The following is a 16,992-nucleotide window of genomic DNA, read 5'->3' as shown; positions in this document are numbered from 1 at the left end:
AGATGATGAAGCCCATGATGAAACCCAAGTCAGTGTGCGACCCGTCGAGTACAGCGAGGACTTTGACGAAGACTAGTTTGTACAATGCTAGCATGTTATACCACATATACCGGGTTCCACAGATTTCTGGTGGCCGGTTGGTCTATAGAAGTCTGGTGCTCTCCTCAGTGAGGGAATCCTTTGCAGCAGATTCCGTCCTCGTCTTGTGCGGCACGGTATGGTGTTCACACCCTTGGATCACGTGGATGAATCCATAAAATAAAATGGTCGGCAGTCCCAAAAGCAACAGCACAACCGTGTAGCTACCATCGAAGTATATCTGCGTCCACGGATTGATCACATAGTTCAACAGTCCAAAAGTGAAGGAGATCGTTGCCAGAAATGCCTGTAGTGTGCCGTACAGCTCTGCAGAGAAACACATAACTGGAATGGGGTAAACGTTAGCGCAAGCAACCAAATCAAAGGCCCAGAAAGCACAAACACATTGCTTACTGATGTAGGCAAACTGCAGTGCATACAGACATGTCTGAGCCATCGCGTACACGAAGAACATGACAAGTTGCACACGGAGCGAGGGTATCAACAAGAGTGCGACAAAAAGCTGCACGAGAGCGATGCAGGTCACAAATACCACTTTGAAGCCGTAGTGATCGATAACGTAGCCGACAATAGGCGAATAGCCGAAGGTGCCGTTCACAAGAACAGGGTAGAGGATATCCGTGAAGAACGATGCAGCATGGGTGTCATCTCCAGCCAGCTTGATCAGTAGACTCGGAATAGCCCCACCCGCAAACGCAAAGATCAGCGACACCCATCCAAACAGGAGCGCGAAAAACCACAAGTCTTGTCGCTTGAGCTCTTCGCGCATGCCGTCCACGAGACCAGTTGGCGCCTAAACAACAGCCAGCCCCACAGTAATTAGTGATTTGGTCAAATAGTGCGACATACACACTCGCCCGTCGTACATTAATTCGAGGCATCTCAATACGACAAAGGGGGATGGCGAGAAAGTCACAAGGCCTCGTGATGTTGTTTGTCGGGAACAGCAAGAAGCAGACGAAGGCGCCCAAACTGACCAAAACACTACACAAAAAATGACGAAAAATAACAAAATATCGTGATGCCAAAACTGTCACCGCACAAATATCACAACTGTGGCAACTTTGTATCTTACCCGTAAACGCGGAAGAACACTGCTCGCGTGATACCCTGAAGCCCCAGCAGCATGTACACATAACCCGAGCAGTTGAACAAACTCGATAGCGTGCTGCACACGACTCCTTGCACCTCATACAACTGCAGTATCTGGAACGCCGCCAAATATGCGCCTGTTCCACCGGCACCCACCAGCGAATACCCTGCAATAATCCACGCACCACTTCCAGTGTGTGAGTCGCCAAAGGCTAGCGCGAAATTCCCCAGCGCCGAGAGAGTGAGCCCCAGCATGATAGTGACTCGGGGGCCCACCACATCCAGGAGCACGCCAAAGAACGCGTTGGCTGCACTAAGGCACAGGAACCCCGTCGAGAAGACATACTGCAGCCGCACTTCTTGCGCCGCACACAGGACACCACCTCCAGCCTCCAGCCGCTCCTCATCAGTGCACAGCTCCGACCACTGGTTTTCCCTCACGAGAAGGGAGTACACGGGGCCAAACCTACAAGCAGTACGCCCAATTAATATCACAGTCACAATTGCTGCCACAAATTGACAATATGCACCCCAGGATGAGCCCTCCTGACGCGAAGAGCACGACGAAGGCGGAGACCACGAACATGACCTCCTTGGAGAGCTGCCACCTGCCTGCTGGCTGCACCTCGTGGTCCTCATGGTAATCTAGCAGCTCTTCCTGCTCTTCCTCCAACGTCAACACCGTCTCCACCTCTTTTTCCTGCCCCTCTTCAACTTCCTCGTCCTCTGGGAGCGACTTATTGGCCGCAACTCGTTTGATGACGCCCCCAGCATCCTCCACCTCGCTCCTAGACTTGCCATCTTGCAGGGATCCGTCATCAGCGAACCCATGAGTCTCCATGTAGGCCAAGAGCAGCGAGATGTCGCTCGTGCTCTCCACCAACTTCCCTGCTGGGCGGTGGGTGCTCGCCGATCGGGCGCTGTGGTGCGCCACGAGCCCTGCGTCGATGGAGCTGCGTCTGCGCAGCTCAGCAGTGGATGCGCGGCGAGTACGCGGGCCCCGGAGCTCCCAGAGCGCGCGGTCCTGCAGCATCTGCAGCGCGATGTAGCGCTGCGTCGGCATGGCGCACTCGCGAGCTCGCAAAATGCGGAATGAGAGGGCTCTCTATTCGGAGCGGAAACCTCGGCGACCATCACTCCTTTTTTTAGGAGGTCCCACTTCGAGCAGAAGTCGCGCAAAGCCGATAGCGAGGGCCATCACGTGGTCGCGCTGTTCGGTGCAGCGAGCCGTCCGCCCAGTGGACGCGCCTGCGAGATTTGATGTGCCGGGGGATAGCCCTCGAATAAGACAGGCTCGCGCTGAATTAGCGACAGCGTGCGTGGTACCTTTTCGGCACGAGTTGAACGAGTTGACCCGGGCGAGCGCGCAAAGCAGATGCGCAGGGGCAGGCAATTCTGCTGTGGCCTGGGAGATCAAGGCAAGCTAAGCTTGCCTTCACCCGGCTTGGCGCAATGAGGGCGGCGCCGCCCGACTCCGAGCATACTGGCGTCGCCGTCAATGCAGCGCGTCATCGCTCCGTCTCTTAAGTGGCGTCCGGTGGCGGTAGCGCTGTAGCCATCGGCGGACTATCAGGTCTGGCAGGCAGAATAACAGTTACACATCGAGGATGGCAGGTTTCGCTGACTAACGAGCTCGCAAGTCGCATGGATCAGCAGCTGATTCCAGCGAGTCAAGTCAACGCGCGAGCGAGCGTGTCGGTGGAGAGGAGCCGCACCATGGAGCTGCGCGCTCGTCGTTGGCAGGGATGGCCCACTCCGGCGTACCAAGCAGCGATGCTCGCCACGGCCAAGGAGCTGCTTGCTCGCTCGCTCGCACACGCGCTTTGATTCGCGGCGTCTGTGCGACAGTCACGCGAGGGCGGTACACTGTACCGGCTGATCGCTGAAATTCGTCCACGGCGACAACTGCGCGGCGGCGACGCGACCTTTCGATAAAACCTTGCTTCGTCCGCTAAAACCTCGCGCATGTGGCGGACGCGAGTCCCGGCTCGAGCGGACCAGCGGAGCCCGGGTCCACATCTACGCAAACCCAACGACAGTCGCCCCATTCCGCCATCCCGCCAGCAGCAGCGCAAGTGTCTTGCACCCGTCGACAGCCGCGGCATCTCCCAGCACGAAGCAATGCGATCTCCGAGCTGCGCGCCTCGAGCTGGCAGCCCCAGCCAGCAGCAGCAGCAGCAGCAACACGCCACTGCAGCACATGACCACCATGCCGGTGCCTCACCGAGCGCCGCACTGAGTTGCGCTGTCGACCTTGCGATGGCCAAGGAGCCCACCACCGATGAGCAGCCGGAGGGCAGCAACAATGGCAGCAACAATGGCAGCAGCCGCAGCGCCAGCGGTTCCCCGACCGCGAAGCCCAAGAAGAGCGTGACGTGGTCCACCATCACCGTGCACGAGTTCGGCGTCGGGCTGGGCGGCAGCGCCGTGTCCAACAAGGGCGGCCCGTCCATCGGCCTCGCGGATACGCCCGAGTTCACGTGGACGACCCGCGTGGGCGAGATGGCCGAGTGCGTGGAGGGCGTGCATCGCTTCTCGCCCAACCAGCGCATCCGCCTGCTGCAGGCCGCCGGCATCCCGGACGGCATCATCACGCGCCACGCACGGGAGACCAACATCATCCTGGGTTCGCGTCGTCGGTCGAAGATGAGCTGGGACGAAAGCGAGCTGGACGAGGAGGAAGAGGAGGAGGAGGAGGAGCAACACGAGTGCCAGGAGCCGCTCCGCAAGCGCAGCGCAGGCCAGGCAGGCATGCTGGAGCGCCCGTGCGCCGTCTATTTGCGGCGGCCGCGCATGATCCCGGTCAACTACGTGTAGCTGCGCGGGCTGCGAGCAGGACTGGTCGGGTTCTGGCTCGCCTACCTTTGCCGGCACGTTTTGACGCCCCGGCCGGGGCGATTGGCTTTAAGTTATTCGAGATGAGATGTATACGAACGGAGAAGCTACGACGGCGGGAGCACTGTCAGTAGAGAAACACTAGCAAATAACGAGGGGAAGTCGAGCAACCAGGGTACGACGACGGGGAGCACAGCAGCAAGTGAGTTCCCAGTTGTCCGAGCAGCTCCCCGTGTACGAACGAAGTGCACAGGCACCAAGGCGCACACGCGCCACCACATTTTTATTCAATTGATCAATGCAACAAACTTGAGGAGCTTATTTGCTGCCGTGCTTTCGCGAAGGAAATGCCTCGTAGGCGTCAAACGCGTGGAGGTTGGCTGCACGGGGAAAGGTTCACCAGCCTGCACGTTGAGCTTCAATCGATGTGTCATCCCAATTATTACCGATCGTCGATAAGCTCAGTGCAACGAGCAGATCGGAATGAGGACAGCTCTCCATTGGCGAGCGACGGACTATGCTGATGCAGCCCTGCTGAAGGCACAGACTATCATACTGCCAAGGAATCAAGAGAAACCCACTTTAGAGCTAGAGGACTACAGAAAACAGAGACCAGTGGGGACTCGCAGCAGTCACTCGCTGGTCTCCATGGAACTGGTGGTCTCCCCGACGCGGCCGGAGGCTGAGAAGCGGTACTAGTACCATTCACTTGCAGCCCCAGCCCTTCCGATCCCCGGGCGCCTTCCTCGCCTCGGCGCATCGGATCCTGCGTTTAACCATTCGGACGAAAGTACCAAGTAGCAGCGATGAGCGCAAGTGCAACGGCACGATGCATCGGCCAATTGGTGTCCGCTCGCGCCGAACGAAGCAGACGCGACCGGGGACTTTCGCCCGCTCGTAGCGCCGCCATGACCATCGCCGTCGCTGCGGACGATGACACGCTGAGGTGACGTACGCGGTGTGGACCACACTTGAAGCTTTGCGGCTCATTTTCGCAGCCCTGGATAGGGTCAGAGGCGCAACAATCGCGGACTGATCTTCAGAGCTCCAATGCCTCGAGCTACGCAGTTATCTGCCTTTTGGCGTGAGTACAGGCATGCTCCTCACTCGCTCACTCGCTTCCTCGCGCTCTATCCTCCGAAACGACTTCAAGCGTTTCCCCGCTGTGTTCCGCCCACATGGCGGTTGCTTGCTTGCGATGGGCGCAGTCACCTTGGCCACACTGCACCAGCTTAGTCGCCGCTTACTATTGCATTCGTCTAGCACCTCCGGCAGCTCGCTCCTACCATGCAGATATGGCCAATGCAGACGCGGACAGCTCGGCGCAGCAACGGCAGAGGACGGAATATTAAGCACGGCTGCAGCCCGGATCACTTCGGCCGCGCAAAATTCCTGCCGGACTGTCGTCTTTGTTCTGCCTTGCAACTTCAGTGAGTTCCCGTCCACTTACAAACACTAGCATTGCACACGTCGCAGAGTATCGTAGCTGTTCGCAAGCGTACCCCTTGTGTACCCCAGGGGGTACGCTCCAAAAGTTACAGCGCCACGCAGCAACATCCTCATCGGTCGTATCCAGCTTGCAGCACATTCGCCATGCGATCAAGCGCGGATGTTTCCAAACATACGCGGCTTCATTGGCGCCCGAACCGCTGTCAACGGGGTTGACTTCGACTTCAACAACAACCCGTCATATTCATGCTAAGAGCCGGTTGACCCAATCTCGTGGAAGCAACAAGTTAGGATACAATTAAGCATCATCGCGATGCACGGGCATATGGGAAGGCGGCTGTGGTGGTGGATACGCTCATCAGGTTGAACGAGACTGAATTGACGACCCAGTTCCTACCTTGAAAGCCCAAAATACAGCCCAAATGTCGTTGTTATCGCTGCGTTGCTGCTGAGCATGAAATGCCATACATCGATCTTCACTTCAACCCTGCAAAGCGCCCCGTTTTGAGATACATTCGATTCTTGATTTGAACCTGTAACGGGGTACAATCAAGTGTACCCATTACATGAAGAGTGACGGGTGTCACTCTCCCGAGTACATGGTACATGGTACCAGTAGCTCAGCAAGCCAACCATTTGAGTTTGCGTGGGCTTTTGTATAGCTAACTTGTAGTTTGTATTACGACCAAGTTAACCTCTACCAAAATACAGTCAGTCTTATAACCTACTCCTTTGTAGCAAACCGTTCCCTTTGAGGCCGGGAACTGGTGAACTGCTGTTCACCTGGATAGCAATATCCGCACGCACTTCCTCTGTGCATTGTGCTGTGTGACCCCGTCACACTTGGTAGCACTCGTAGTCAATCCTACGCCTACGCGGGTAGATTGGTCTACCTGAACCCTCGGTGGCTCAGGTCTGTGAGCCACGATGGACCGAAGTGAGTTTCCTCACTTGACTGACTCGCAGTTCGACTCGGTGCGGAAGATGGTGGGCATCTTCGGAAGGGATGCCCTCCGGAGCTTGGCGGCGGCGACGCCAGCCGAGCAGGTCGAGCGGGTGAGCGCGTTTGACGAGTACGAACGCGGGCTCAGCGCTCATGTGCAGGGAAACCTGCTGGCTCAGATGAGTGAGCCCAAACGGGTGCAGCCTAAGCCTCTGCGGCTAGCTGTGCCTCCGTTCGAAGGGAAGGAAGGTGAGAACCTTCACCTCTGGACCCGGGAGACCGAGATCGCAATGAGCGCAGGTCTCATCTCGGCCGAGAACCTTCGAGTCGCCTTCGCGCTCTCCAATCTTGGCGGACGTGCCAGGACTTGGGCGTATACGCGCGAAGCGATGTCACCTGGATGTTTCACATCCTGGGCTCAGCTGTGTGAGCAGCTTCGAGCCGCTTTTCTCCCGGCGAACAACGAGTTCCGCCAGCGCTCGCGCTTCCTTGCCTGCAAACAAGGGGAGCGCGAGCTGTACGCGTACGTACAGGAGATGCGCACGTTGGCAACCTCGCTGGTGGGGAACCCACTGTCGGAAGACGTCAAGATGACAGTCTTCGTGGACGGCCTGAAGGTCGGTCCTGCGCGCACGCAGTTGTTCCGCGTGCGCACCGCCACTATGGAGGAGGCGATCCAAGTCGCCCTCCAGGAAGAGTACAGCCACAAGCAGGCTGGTGCTCTGGCTGTTGTACAGCCTGTGGTCGCTGACAGCGACCCAGAACCCATGGATCTGAGTTCGGCTGAGCAGTACTCAGCCCGCTGCTACGGCTGCGGCGGACTAGGACACTATCAACGTGTCTGCCCATCGCCTGGGTCTGGAAAGAAAACCTACCCGAAGACCAGAGGGTCAAGGGGGCGCCGACGCCATGCACCGTCAGGTGCTCAAGGGGGACACAACCACCAGTAAGGACGAGGGCCTTGCTGGGGTTGGCCCGAGTCTTTGTGATGGGTGTACGGAAGGCGTACACCACAGAGACCCGGGGTCCCTTGCGAGCACCGACGCTCGCATTGGTGAAGGACAACGGTGGGTTGTCGGTAGTACACGTGAGTGTGCGGGGGTAATGGTATCCCTAGACATGATTGAGTCTGGGACGTCGCGTGGATGTTCGCACGTCTCCAGATGTGTCGGTTGGAATAACGACACAAGTGCCGAGACTCTGCGAGAGAGTCTAAGCACAAGGTCAGGTCTCATTGACTGAGGCTGGGCCGAAGAAGAACCTTGGGGTCCGCTGTGACCCGGGCTGCCGCGCTCGAGGGCGCTGACAGCAATGGAACCGCACATGGTCCCGGACATGGAACCGTACATCGTCCCGGACATCGTGCCGAAGCCGGCCCTGGGCATGGAACCGTATATGCCCTCGGCTTGAGCAAGTATGACTTGGCCCTGAGTGCGCCGTGCAAGCTGCACGGGCTCTCGGTCGAGTAGCGCGGCAACGCCTTGAGGCTAAGTCGGCCCTCTGTGTCTGACAGAGCATTGGTGAGTCATGTTCCCACCTCTGGACAGACACAAGGGCGTCCGATGGGACCGCCAGGGCGCTGGATGCGTCCGACAAGACGACGAAGAAGATGGGAGGCATCATTGACATGCTGATCTCCATGAAGAAGGTGCAGTGTATCTGCAACCGAGGGCTGTTATGCCTGGCATGTGGAGCTGCTTCAACAAGCAACTCCAGTGCTGAGAGTCATTGCTCGGCATGAGCATTGACAAGGGTGGTGTTCGATGACACCACCAGGTAGGTAACCAAGGACCACTGACTAGCGGGTAACTTAGTTCCGCACAGAGCATGTAATGCCGAGGAGGCCGCTCAAGGCACCTCCGGCGTGGGTAACCAAGTACCACGGACGGTCGCCCAGACCTTAACTGAAGAGGAACGCGCTGCACGCGCATCCTGTGTGGGTAACCAAGTACCACACCCGGTCGCTCAGACCATAACTGAAGAGGAAGGCGCTGCAGGCACTTCCTGTGTGGGTAACCCAGTTCCACACCAGGTCACTCAGACCTAAACTGATGAGGAAGGTGCACGATGCACTTCCTGTGTGGGTAACATAGTTCCGCACGCGTCACTCAGACGGTAACAGATTGTGAAGCCGCATGATGCGCTTCCTGTGTGGGTAACGTAGTTCCACACGATGCCGTAAGGCTCCGCATGAGCCGGAAGGAGTCGCTCGAAGCGACTTCAGCGTGGGTAACTTAGTTCCACGCACGGTTAGTATGACCAAGACTAGTGATCAGGTCACTTGGGTCTCCTCGCGTGTGGTGGATGACCACACGGAGTTTGAGAGGCTCGTGACACCGTCACGATGTCATAGCCGCACGGTCCTCTTGAAGGCGCCGCGCGGCTTTGATTTTAAGCGGGGGAGGAGTGCGCGGAAGCACTTCCTTCCTCCAAGGGCTTGGCACCCGGTCATCATGGATGACGTTCGACTGGGTGTCGACCAGCGCAGCTGTGACCATGCGCACAGAAGACGTGGCTTGGGTACACGACGCACCTGCGGCGATGCATGTTGCGTCGCCGCCGACTCGGCGAGCATGGTCGATCACGACTGGAACGTGTCTGCCGGAGGGCGACACCTCAATGACCACACGCAGGAGCATGCTCGGTTTGAAGGCAAAGGCCGCCGCACGGCAGGGATCGTTGGTACGGTCTGTCGCGCCTAGCACTGTGCGGCGTTGGGACAACAAGTGTCCATGACTCGGTGACGAGATGGCTGAGTCTGAGTATGCGTGCACGCCATGCAGCTACTCTGAATGCAGGACAAGCCGTACGCTGTCATGGGTGTCATTGCCCGAAGACGTGGGTAACAGAGTAACACGTCAAGTCACGCAGACTCAAACTGCATCCAGGCTGGTAGATGCCAAGCCCTGGTCGACGATGTTGACCCAGAGCCAAAGAAGGGTAGCTGCCCGTGCCACCGGAGTCTGCTGGCACGGTGACTCGGTGCTGCAGGGCGGCGCGAGGTTAGGCGGCCGGCTGGCGCCTGACCCGCCGGGGCTCAAATCGTAAGTGGGGGAGGGGATCGGAAGTGCCCTTCCTCCCGAGGTCTCTGGCATGAGACTTGCTTCGTCGTAGAAGCCAGTGTAGTGGCTGCATGGTGTAGCCACTCACGAAGTATTGCACGAAGGTGCTGGACCTGATGCATCGCTGCTCAGGTCCCATGGTCATGGTGACTGATGGCCAGCAACCTTGGCAGCGGCTACTGTCGCTGCTGGGCCGAAGATGACGCGCGCATTCGCTGCTGGAAGGCTGCCTCTGTCAGGCAAAGACATGGCAGCCAGTCTGCGGCTTGGTCCGCGGACGATGGCATGTGTACATACGCAACACCATGCCGCAGCGTGATGCTGTTGCAACACTGGACGCGGTACGTCTACCGGCCAGGTAGCCATCAGTACCACGCCAAAGCTCCAGGCTGTTGCTACGCTGGGCGCGGCACGTCTGCCGGCCAGGTAGCTATCAGTCCCGAGCATGGGTGTTGCCCACGAGGGGAGAACCCGAACGTGTTGCCTTTGCAGACATTTACAGTTGGCGCGGCACATGCCGCACCTGTAAGGCGCGAACCCATACGCGTGCACGTGGCACATACTACCTGTGAGATAGTCGCGGTGCGTGACGCTCACTGTGCGCGTGGCACTTGGTGTACGCGAGGTACCCCTAGTGCACGCGACACTACTTGTGCACGTGGCACTTGAGGTGCACGAGGCACTTATGGTAGTCGTGGTACGTGCCATACACGACGTGCCTTTGGTGTATGAGGTCGTGCCCTCGTACGCCTTGAGGTCCTGTATGGACTGTGTGCCATGCGGTCTTGCACGCACACCGACCTGGTGTTGGTCGCCGCGACGCAGGATGCGATCGCCGGTGACGGAGGGCAATACACCCCACACCACGATGAAGTACCCTTGCAGTACCCTGGTGTCGAAGGAAGACACCTTAGCGTCGGCGACGTGATGGCCGTGACGCGCTGCAGGGCTTTAGCCAAATCCGCCGCGTTGCTCTGTATGATGAGCGGGTTGCTGGAAGCAGCCATGGTCGCTCAAGCAAACACGACGTTGAAGCATGACGCTTCATGGCTGTGGTCAGCGCTTGACCATAGCCCATGGGTCGAGCCGACGTATTCGACCGACCGGCACACCGTGCTGTGACGAGCGGGGCCCTGTCGGGCCGCTGTCATGGCCGGAGATGTGCAACACAGCTCTCTCCATGGTTACGCTACGCGCTGACCGGAAAGGTGCTGTCCCTCGCGGGAGGCACTGCAGCACGAACGTGCCAGCGGGGCCCGAGGGCCATGCGACGCCAACTGCTGGTTGTCTACGAGGGACACCGCAAGTTTGGAGGCACATGCATCCCGTGCCGAGGCACTCTGCGCCTGCTAGCGCCGTGAATACGGCCACTAAAGGCGTCGGCTTCGCGGCCAACATCGCCGAGGGTAGGGGGGGTTCCGCGCGGAGTGCCCGCTGCGGGCACAAGTCACTGTGGGCGTGACGATGAGGCGCGCCAGCCTTGCGGCGGCAGCGCCCGAGAATCCGATCTTTGGGTGTTCGGATTCTCTCGAATCTGATTGGAGAATCAGATGTGATTCTCAGATAAGTGGGGGAGGATGTAACGGGGTACAATCAAGTGTACCCATTACATGAAGAGTGACGGGTGTCACTCTCCCGAGTACATGGTACATGGTACCAGTAGCTCAGCAAGCCAACCATTTGAGTTTGCGTGGGCTTTTGTATAGCTAACTTGTAGTTTGTATTACGACCAAGTTAACCTCTACCAAAATACAGTCAGTCTTATAACCTACTCCTTTGTAGCAAACCGTTCCCTTTGAGGCCGGGAACTGGTGAACTGCTGTTCACCTGGATAGTAATATCCGCACGCACTTCCTCTGTGCATTGTGCTGTGTGACCCCGTCACACTTTGGAACTAAGAGGGGGGGGGGGTGAGAGCCCACCACCACTGGATTGTATTGCACCCCACAGGCTCGAGCACTGGCTCGGAGCAGCAGTCCAAACTCCGCTCTTGGGATCGGCAGCTTACTCCTACTTCAAGGAAACCCACATTCTTGTCAACATTTGCAAGAACCCCGATTTCCCTGCACACGTAGTCGTGAGGTATACACACAGTCTTTATTCAGAGAGAGCTTATAGAATAAACTTCAACGTCGATCTAAGGAGCTTGTTGAAACCCCAAATCTCGAGTTGATTCTGTAAGCTCTCACTGAAGGCGATGCATGCGCTTCTGCCCCGCCACGATATCGGTTGCCAGGGTCTCGACAGATTCTCGGTTGTCTTGTATACTGCTTGAATGTATCGGACGCCCATCGTCCATGGAATTGGATCGTCAGGGCGTCAACTCCGGCCCGGTACATGTGTGTCGCTCCCCCGGCGCGGAGGGAGTGGGTACTAAACTCCGCTGGATTGCTGTCCAGGCTCGCAGCGGCCTTGCGGATTATCTTGGTGATGAACGAGTCCGACACACACGCTGGCCGAGACCGCTCGTCGATAAAGACGGCTGCTGGAATCTCGCTGGGGAGAGTGCGCCTTGCCTTGAGCAAGCAGAGCGCGCCGAACACTATACAGGCGCCTTGTGGCGCACTGGAGCGTCGAGACGAGAGATGCCTTTCAGGACCATGCGGATTTGGGGATGGCCGCATGGGAAATCGAGTGCCGCTGCTTAAAAGAAATGCCGAATGCCATGAAGTGTCGCCGATATAGAAGAGCCGCGAATGGGGCGCCCGGAGCCGTAGCCGAATTGGAAGCCATGAAGGACGAAATCGGTAATTTGTTGGAGCTTGGTGGCCCCGGAGTACCCGAGTAGAGCGGGTTGGACCCCACGTTGGGTCGTCCACGCGTACCATGCTCGGAGTGCGCCGCGATACTTGCCGAGTGTTGTTGACGCGACCGAGTTCGTGCGGAGATAATGGGCCATATCGCTTCCAAGCTCGAGACGTCCGCTAGCGGTGTAACCTGCTGCCAGTCACGGGTTAGATCGTCAAACAGAGCTGCCAGAGTAGAACTGCTATCGTAGCGAGAGCCCGCATCTGCAATCCGATTGTCCACGCCCGCGACGTGAGCGGCCGAAAAACGAAGCCCGTACTCGAGTTCCCAGACCCGAGCAAGCGTAGAAGGGCTTGTGCGCGTGGATTGCGCGAAGCCATTTTGTTCTGCCAGGAGACGGCAGACGTATTGTCGATTCGGAACTGGACGTGTACCGGCGGATCTTGACGGCCGTGGCGCCTGGAAGACCAGTGTCGACCCCAGGCGTGTACAGCGAAGGCGCATGACAAGAGCTCGCGATAATTGATATCGAAGGCAATGGATGGATTGGACTTGGTAGCTTCGATGAGGCTGCGCTCGTGGGCTGAAAAACTGTAGCGAAGAACGGTCCGGGCGGCACGCACAAGGACACACAGCCCGGAGTCGGAAGCGTCCATTTTGACGACCATAGCAGGCACAGGGTACGCCCGGAAATGGGACAAGGGTACGCCATTGAGCGCCGGCGATTCCAGGATGTGGAGCCACCAGAGAAGGTCGTCTTTCATCGCGGCAGAGACCGGCACCTTATGCCAGCGTCGAAGGTGCCGCTCGTGAAGGCACAGCCGCTGGAGAAAAGTCTGAGCGGAGCGAGCGCAGGTAGCGACGTGGCGGAGCCGACCGAGAAGGTTGCGATAGTCCGACCGAGAAAGAGAGTCGACGAAGAGCACGGTGCGAACGCACGCCTGGGCGTTCAGAATCTTGTCGGCGGGCATAGCAACCGTTCCCGCGGCAGAATCGAACACGAGTCCAAGGACTTGTTGACGGGGGCTCCACAAGGTGAATTTGTCCTCGGAGACCGCGTCATGGCCCAATACGATAACCATGGAACTCCGGAGAGAGCGCTCGACCTCCATGCAATTCGTACCGATGGCAGCGGCGACGTTGATGTGGTCGTCCACCCAATAGTAGTTGAACGGCCCCGAGTCTCGAAACCGGTTGAACGCGTTACCGTGGATGTGTGCGATAGCTCCGGCCACAACGCCGTAGCTGGCTGGCCAGCCGGACCAGCCGAAGGCTGCCGACGCGTCAATGACCAGGGCATTGTCGGGCTCGAGGCGGCCCCCAAACATTTGGACACGCCTGCTATGAGTACAGACATTTCGAAAGGCGGAGGCCACGTCCCCGGCTTGGAGCTGAATCTCGGCGTCGGGATGTTGCTCTTGTTGGTCCAGGATCTCGACAGCGATGGCCTCACACGGCTTGAACTGCGGGGTGCACAAACCGGAGGTGTCGGTGACATCGTTGACGGACGAGCCCTCAGGGAAAGAGAGATCGTGGATAACCCGACCGGTTGTCCTCGGGTCGGCATCGCCCTTGTCGACCACCCCAAACGGGCTGATATGGATTTCCGACCAAATCTGGAGGATGTCAAGATCGAGCACATAACATCTCCATAGGTCTTGCTCCTTGCGGATGTTCTTCACGAGCACGGGGGTACCGCTCGACCGCGGACGCGTGGTTGGCAGTATACGTGTGCTGGCGTGGTAGAGCCTGAGACAGCGGTACGCATACCCCCTGCTCCGCGATAGACATCAGGGCATCGAGATGCGGGTAGTCGGCGCATGCCGCGCGAAAAACATCGGGTAGGATGGCCTTGTTCGGCCGGTAGTCGTCGGACGTCTGGCCGCGCATCAGTTCGATAAACTGCGGGAGACTGATACGCGTCCGCCGCACGAATTCCGAAAGAACACGCTGCAGTGCCTTGTTGAGGGACGGCGAGCCATATCGGGTCGCCGGAGTTGCGGTGGGCAGCTTGAGCCCGACCCGGCCCAGCGCCGCATTGATATTACGAAGACGGACGGCATCCCAGAGCTTTGCGCGAGCCGCGGAATCAGCGATCAGCCGCCTTAGGGCAGCCTCGCGGGGCGCGTGGTGGCGGCGGAAGGAATGATCACGTGCACGGCAGCCGCAGGTCCGCGCAGGAGCCGCAGCCGTCGTGGTGCTCGGGTCCCCTGGACTCCGGACGACGTGCGGGTGGCCAGGCGCGTCAGCGCGGGTTGAAGTCGCCTGACCAGCAGTAAGCGGAAGCGACGACGTAGGCGGCTGTCCGTAGAGTTTGCGGTACCTCGACCGGTCGCGGTGTGGTAACGCCGGTGGGGACACTCCGCCACCGGGGTCCTCTCGAGCATCTAGAACGCCATGGGGCGGTTCCTGGGGTGCGCAAGGACCGTAGAGTGCCTTGGCGAAGCCGTGCACGTAGGTACAAGCAGCGGTCTCAGTTGGGGACTCGGTGAGTGTGTCGCCTTGAATGGCGGAACACGAGGCTCGCCGAGTCAGACTGGACGAAGGGTAACGTTCGTTTGCAAATCCAATGTCGATTGTATTTACCGATAGGCTGGGTTTGCATGGAGTCCGAAGTGCCGACGAACGGGCATCACCTCGGCCACCTCAGTTGCGGTCGCGTCGGCCGGAGTGACGACACTCATCACCGTAGTGGCGGTCGATGAAGTCCTGAAGCTCCCGAGGTAGGCGCCCGTCCCAGCAGTGTGTGCGCTGTTGATGCGCGCAGCGGTCGGGGCAACCGCCGTAGCACATGCCGCCAGCGAGGAAGCGCGGGCACGGCTCACGGCCGTCGCGGTCGCGCGGGATCAGACGCCGGATGTGCTCCGGCATAATGGGGGTCCGGGCGGCAGGTCCGCGGCGATGTTGCCCGCTCAGTTGTCGCGGTGGCGCCACCGACGGGCCACTTGGTGCTGGCGCCGCTGTCGTCGCCATCCGCAGCGCGAGTCCGTTGAGGGCCGCCTGCCAATCCGCACTGTATTAGTCCACCGCGCGCACAGCGTCGCAGAAGCTGCGCCACCAGTGCGGTGAGTCGACCAGCAGGTGTGCGAGCGCGCGGCCGATGAACTGGTTAACAAACAGGAGAGTAAGCGTCACACGCTCGGGCGTGTTAGTGTCCCGCTCCATATTGGCTAGACGAAGCGCTTCACGCGTGAGAGCAGGTGACGGGCGTGGTCATACCATATCGCGTCGCCGAACGAGATGAGCCCGCCGATTGCAGCCAACAGGTCCTCGTATGTCGGGCAGCGCGCGTTGGTCGCCGGGAGCGTAGCGCCTGCTCCAAAGTCCGCGGAAAAGTTCGCATTTGTGGAGCCCTACTCGAGTTGTTCCATTTCGGATTGAGGCCGGAAGTGCATGACCGTAAGGCCCCGAGAGCCGAGACGGCCGCTATACAGAGCCATTAGTACCGCCGGGGGCGCGTCAAAGCGGGCGCAGTCGAGCTCACGCAAGTGCAGCACAAACGACATGGGCGACATCCACCTACCTGACTCAGTGTTGAGTTCGCGAAACAGCCTGTGCGCAGCGAGTTGATGCGCAAGCGGCGGATAGTACTAGCCCTTGACGCGAGTACGGGGGAGCTGGAAACTGGCGCAGCGAAGCTCGCTGACCGCCGGCGGCGGCAAGTCCGTTGTACAGCCGGCAGGCGGAAGTGTCCAGGATACAGCCGAGGCGGAGGCGGTCACACCGCCTGTAATCACAGCCGCAGACACAGGGAAACCGCAGACGACCTCGGCGGGCTCGCTGCGCTGCGCGGGGACTGGAAGCGCCTGAAGCTCGCGGCGCAGATCGGTGAGGAGTTCGAACAGTTGATCCACCTTGTTCGCGAGAGAGAGGCGCTCGGTGCACGAGCTGGGCTCCCCCGCGAAGTCGGCCGGCTCGTACGAGCGGGCGAACTCGTCCAGGTTGAACGCCGACGCCGCTTGCCTCGGCAACGGCCGAGATGGCGTCGACTCGGACGGCCGTGGCGTCGGCAGCGCTTGGTCGGAAGAGTTATCGTCGCGGGGTCCGCCCATCTGATGGGCCGCGCTCTCGGCGCCGGGGTCGGCACCGGATAGCGTCGGGGGCACCAGCAGCGTGGGCGTCCCCACGCCCGGCGCAGGAAGCGCGCAAGCGGGCGCTACGACTGGAGGAGCAGACGTGGTACCCGACGGCGTCGACGATGACGAACCTCCCGCAGCAGACAGGGCGGCAGCGGGGGCGTCAACAGCGTGAGCTGTCGATGACTGTGACGACACCGCTTTGCGTTTCGGTGGGCGGGCCTCGGCATCGCCGGAGGGCCCCACACGTTTACCGTTGAGCGATGCCGCGCATAGCACGCGCGCCGCCTTCTTCGCACGGAGGTGCTCGCTGGAAAGGCCCGGTGACGGCGGCGCTGTTGGCACGTTGCACCGTTGTCGTCGACCACGATGACATCCACGGGGGCGCCCGCTGGAGCCGCCACCGGCTGACCAGGGGCCGACGACGGGGTGCCCTCAGCGGGCAGCAACGGAGTGAGTGCGGAGCGGGCCTCTGTTGCCGGGGACATAGCTGCAGGTGAAGCTGAAGCTGGCGCCAGCACCGAAGGCGAGGCAGGGGTGGTGGACGTGCTGGACGGCGCAGCACGCTGGTCGGCAGACGGAGCGGGCGTAGTCATGTTCAGACGAGGCGAAGCTGGTTTCCACTGATCGAGCAGTTCGCTTGAGCGGCGCGCACGAGTTGCTTGCGCTGTACTTGAACTCTTTGGAG

General features: G+C 59.6%; 6 protein-coding genes across 6 annotated transcripts; 3 read left to right on the top strand and 3 right to left on the bottom strand.

The window, feature by feature from the left end:
- Positions 1-1,011: 1,011 nt before the first annotated feature.
- PHYSODRAFT_495164 (hypothetical protein) lies at positions 1,012-2,254 on the bottom strand (the record flags this gene model as incomplete). Its single annotated transcript, XM_009526541.1, has 4 exons — positions 1,012-1,083; positions 1,183-1,657; positions 1,722-1,810; positions 1,874-2,254. The coding sequence occupies 4 exons, from the start codon at positions 2,252-2,254 to the stop codon at positions 1,012-1,014; spliced, it is 1,017 nt and encodes a 338-aa protein (XP_009524836.1).
- Positions 2,255-3,450: 1,196 nt separating this feature from the next.
- PHYSODRAFT_488809 (hypothetical protein) lies at positions 3,451-4,008 on the top strand (the record flags this gene model as incomplete). Its single annotated transcript, XM_009526540.1, has 1 exon — positions 3,451-4,008. One exon carries the CDS (start codon positions 3,451-3,453, stop codon positions 4,006-4,008), a length of 558 nt encoding a protein of 185 aa, XP_009524835.1.
- Positions 4,009-7,729: 3,721 nt separating this feature from the next.
- On the top strand, positions 7,730-8,159 carry PHYSODRAFT_329974 (hypothetical protein; the record flags this gene model as incomplete). Its single annotated transcript, XM_009526539.1, has 2 exons — positions 7,730-7,809; positions 7,994-8,159. 2 exons carry the CDS (start codon positions 7,730-7,732, stop codon positions 8,157-8,159), a joined length of 246 nt encoding a protein of 81 aa, XP_009524834.1.
- A 1,626-nt stretch (positions 8,160-9,785) lies between these two features.
- Positions 9,786-10,602, top strand: PHYSODRAFT_329972 (hypothetical protein; the record flags this gene model as incomplete). Its single annotated transcript, XM_009526538.1, has 3 exons — positions 9,786-9,821; positions 10,058-10,177; positions 10,237-10,602. 3 exons carry the CDS (start codon positions 9,786-9,788, stop codon positions 10,600-10,602), a joined length of 522 nt encoding a protein of 173 aa, XP_009524833.1.
- Positions 10,603-11,738: 1,136 nt separating this feature from the next.
- On the bottom strand, positions 11,739-11,927 carry PHYSODRAFT_411234 (hypothetical protein; the record flags this gene model as incomplete). The annotated part of the gene is made up of 1 exon (XM_009526537.1): positions 11,739-11,927. A coding segment is annotated over one exon (189 nt), but the record flags the coding sequence as incomplete, so codon positions are not given.
- A 145-nt stretch (positions 11,928-12,072) lies between these two features.
- On the bottom strand, positions 12,073-16,900 carry PHYSODRAFT_329971 (hypothetical protein; the record flags this gene model as incomplete). The annotated part of the gene is made up of 9 exons (XM_009526536.1): positions 12,073-12,614; positions 12,707-13,904; positions 13,999-14,729; positions 14,916-15,228; positions 15,265-15,333; positions 15,417-15,581; positions 15,675-15,755; positions 15,831-16,614; positions 16,650-16,900. The coding sequence occupies 9 exons, from the start codon at positions 16,898-16,900 to the stop codon at positions 12,073-12,075; spliced, it is 4,134 nt and encodes a 1,377-aa protein (XP_009524831.1).
- Positions 16,901-16,992: the final 92 nt, after the last annotated feature.

Source organism: Phytophthora sojae (assembly GCF_000149755.1).
Source record: "Phytophthora sojae unplaced genomic scaffold PHYSOscaffold_3, whole genome shotgun sequence".
In the NCBI taxonomy this organism is placed as follows: Eukaryota; Oomycota; class Peronosporomycetes; order Peronosporales; family Peronosporaceae; genus Phytophthora; species Phytophthora sojae.
This window is presented reverse-complemented; position numbering and strand designations above follow the sequence as displayed.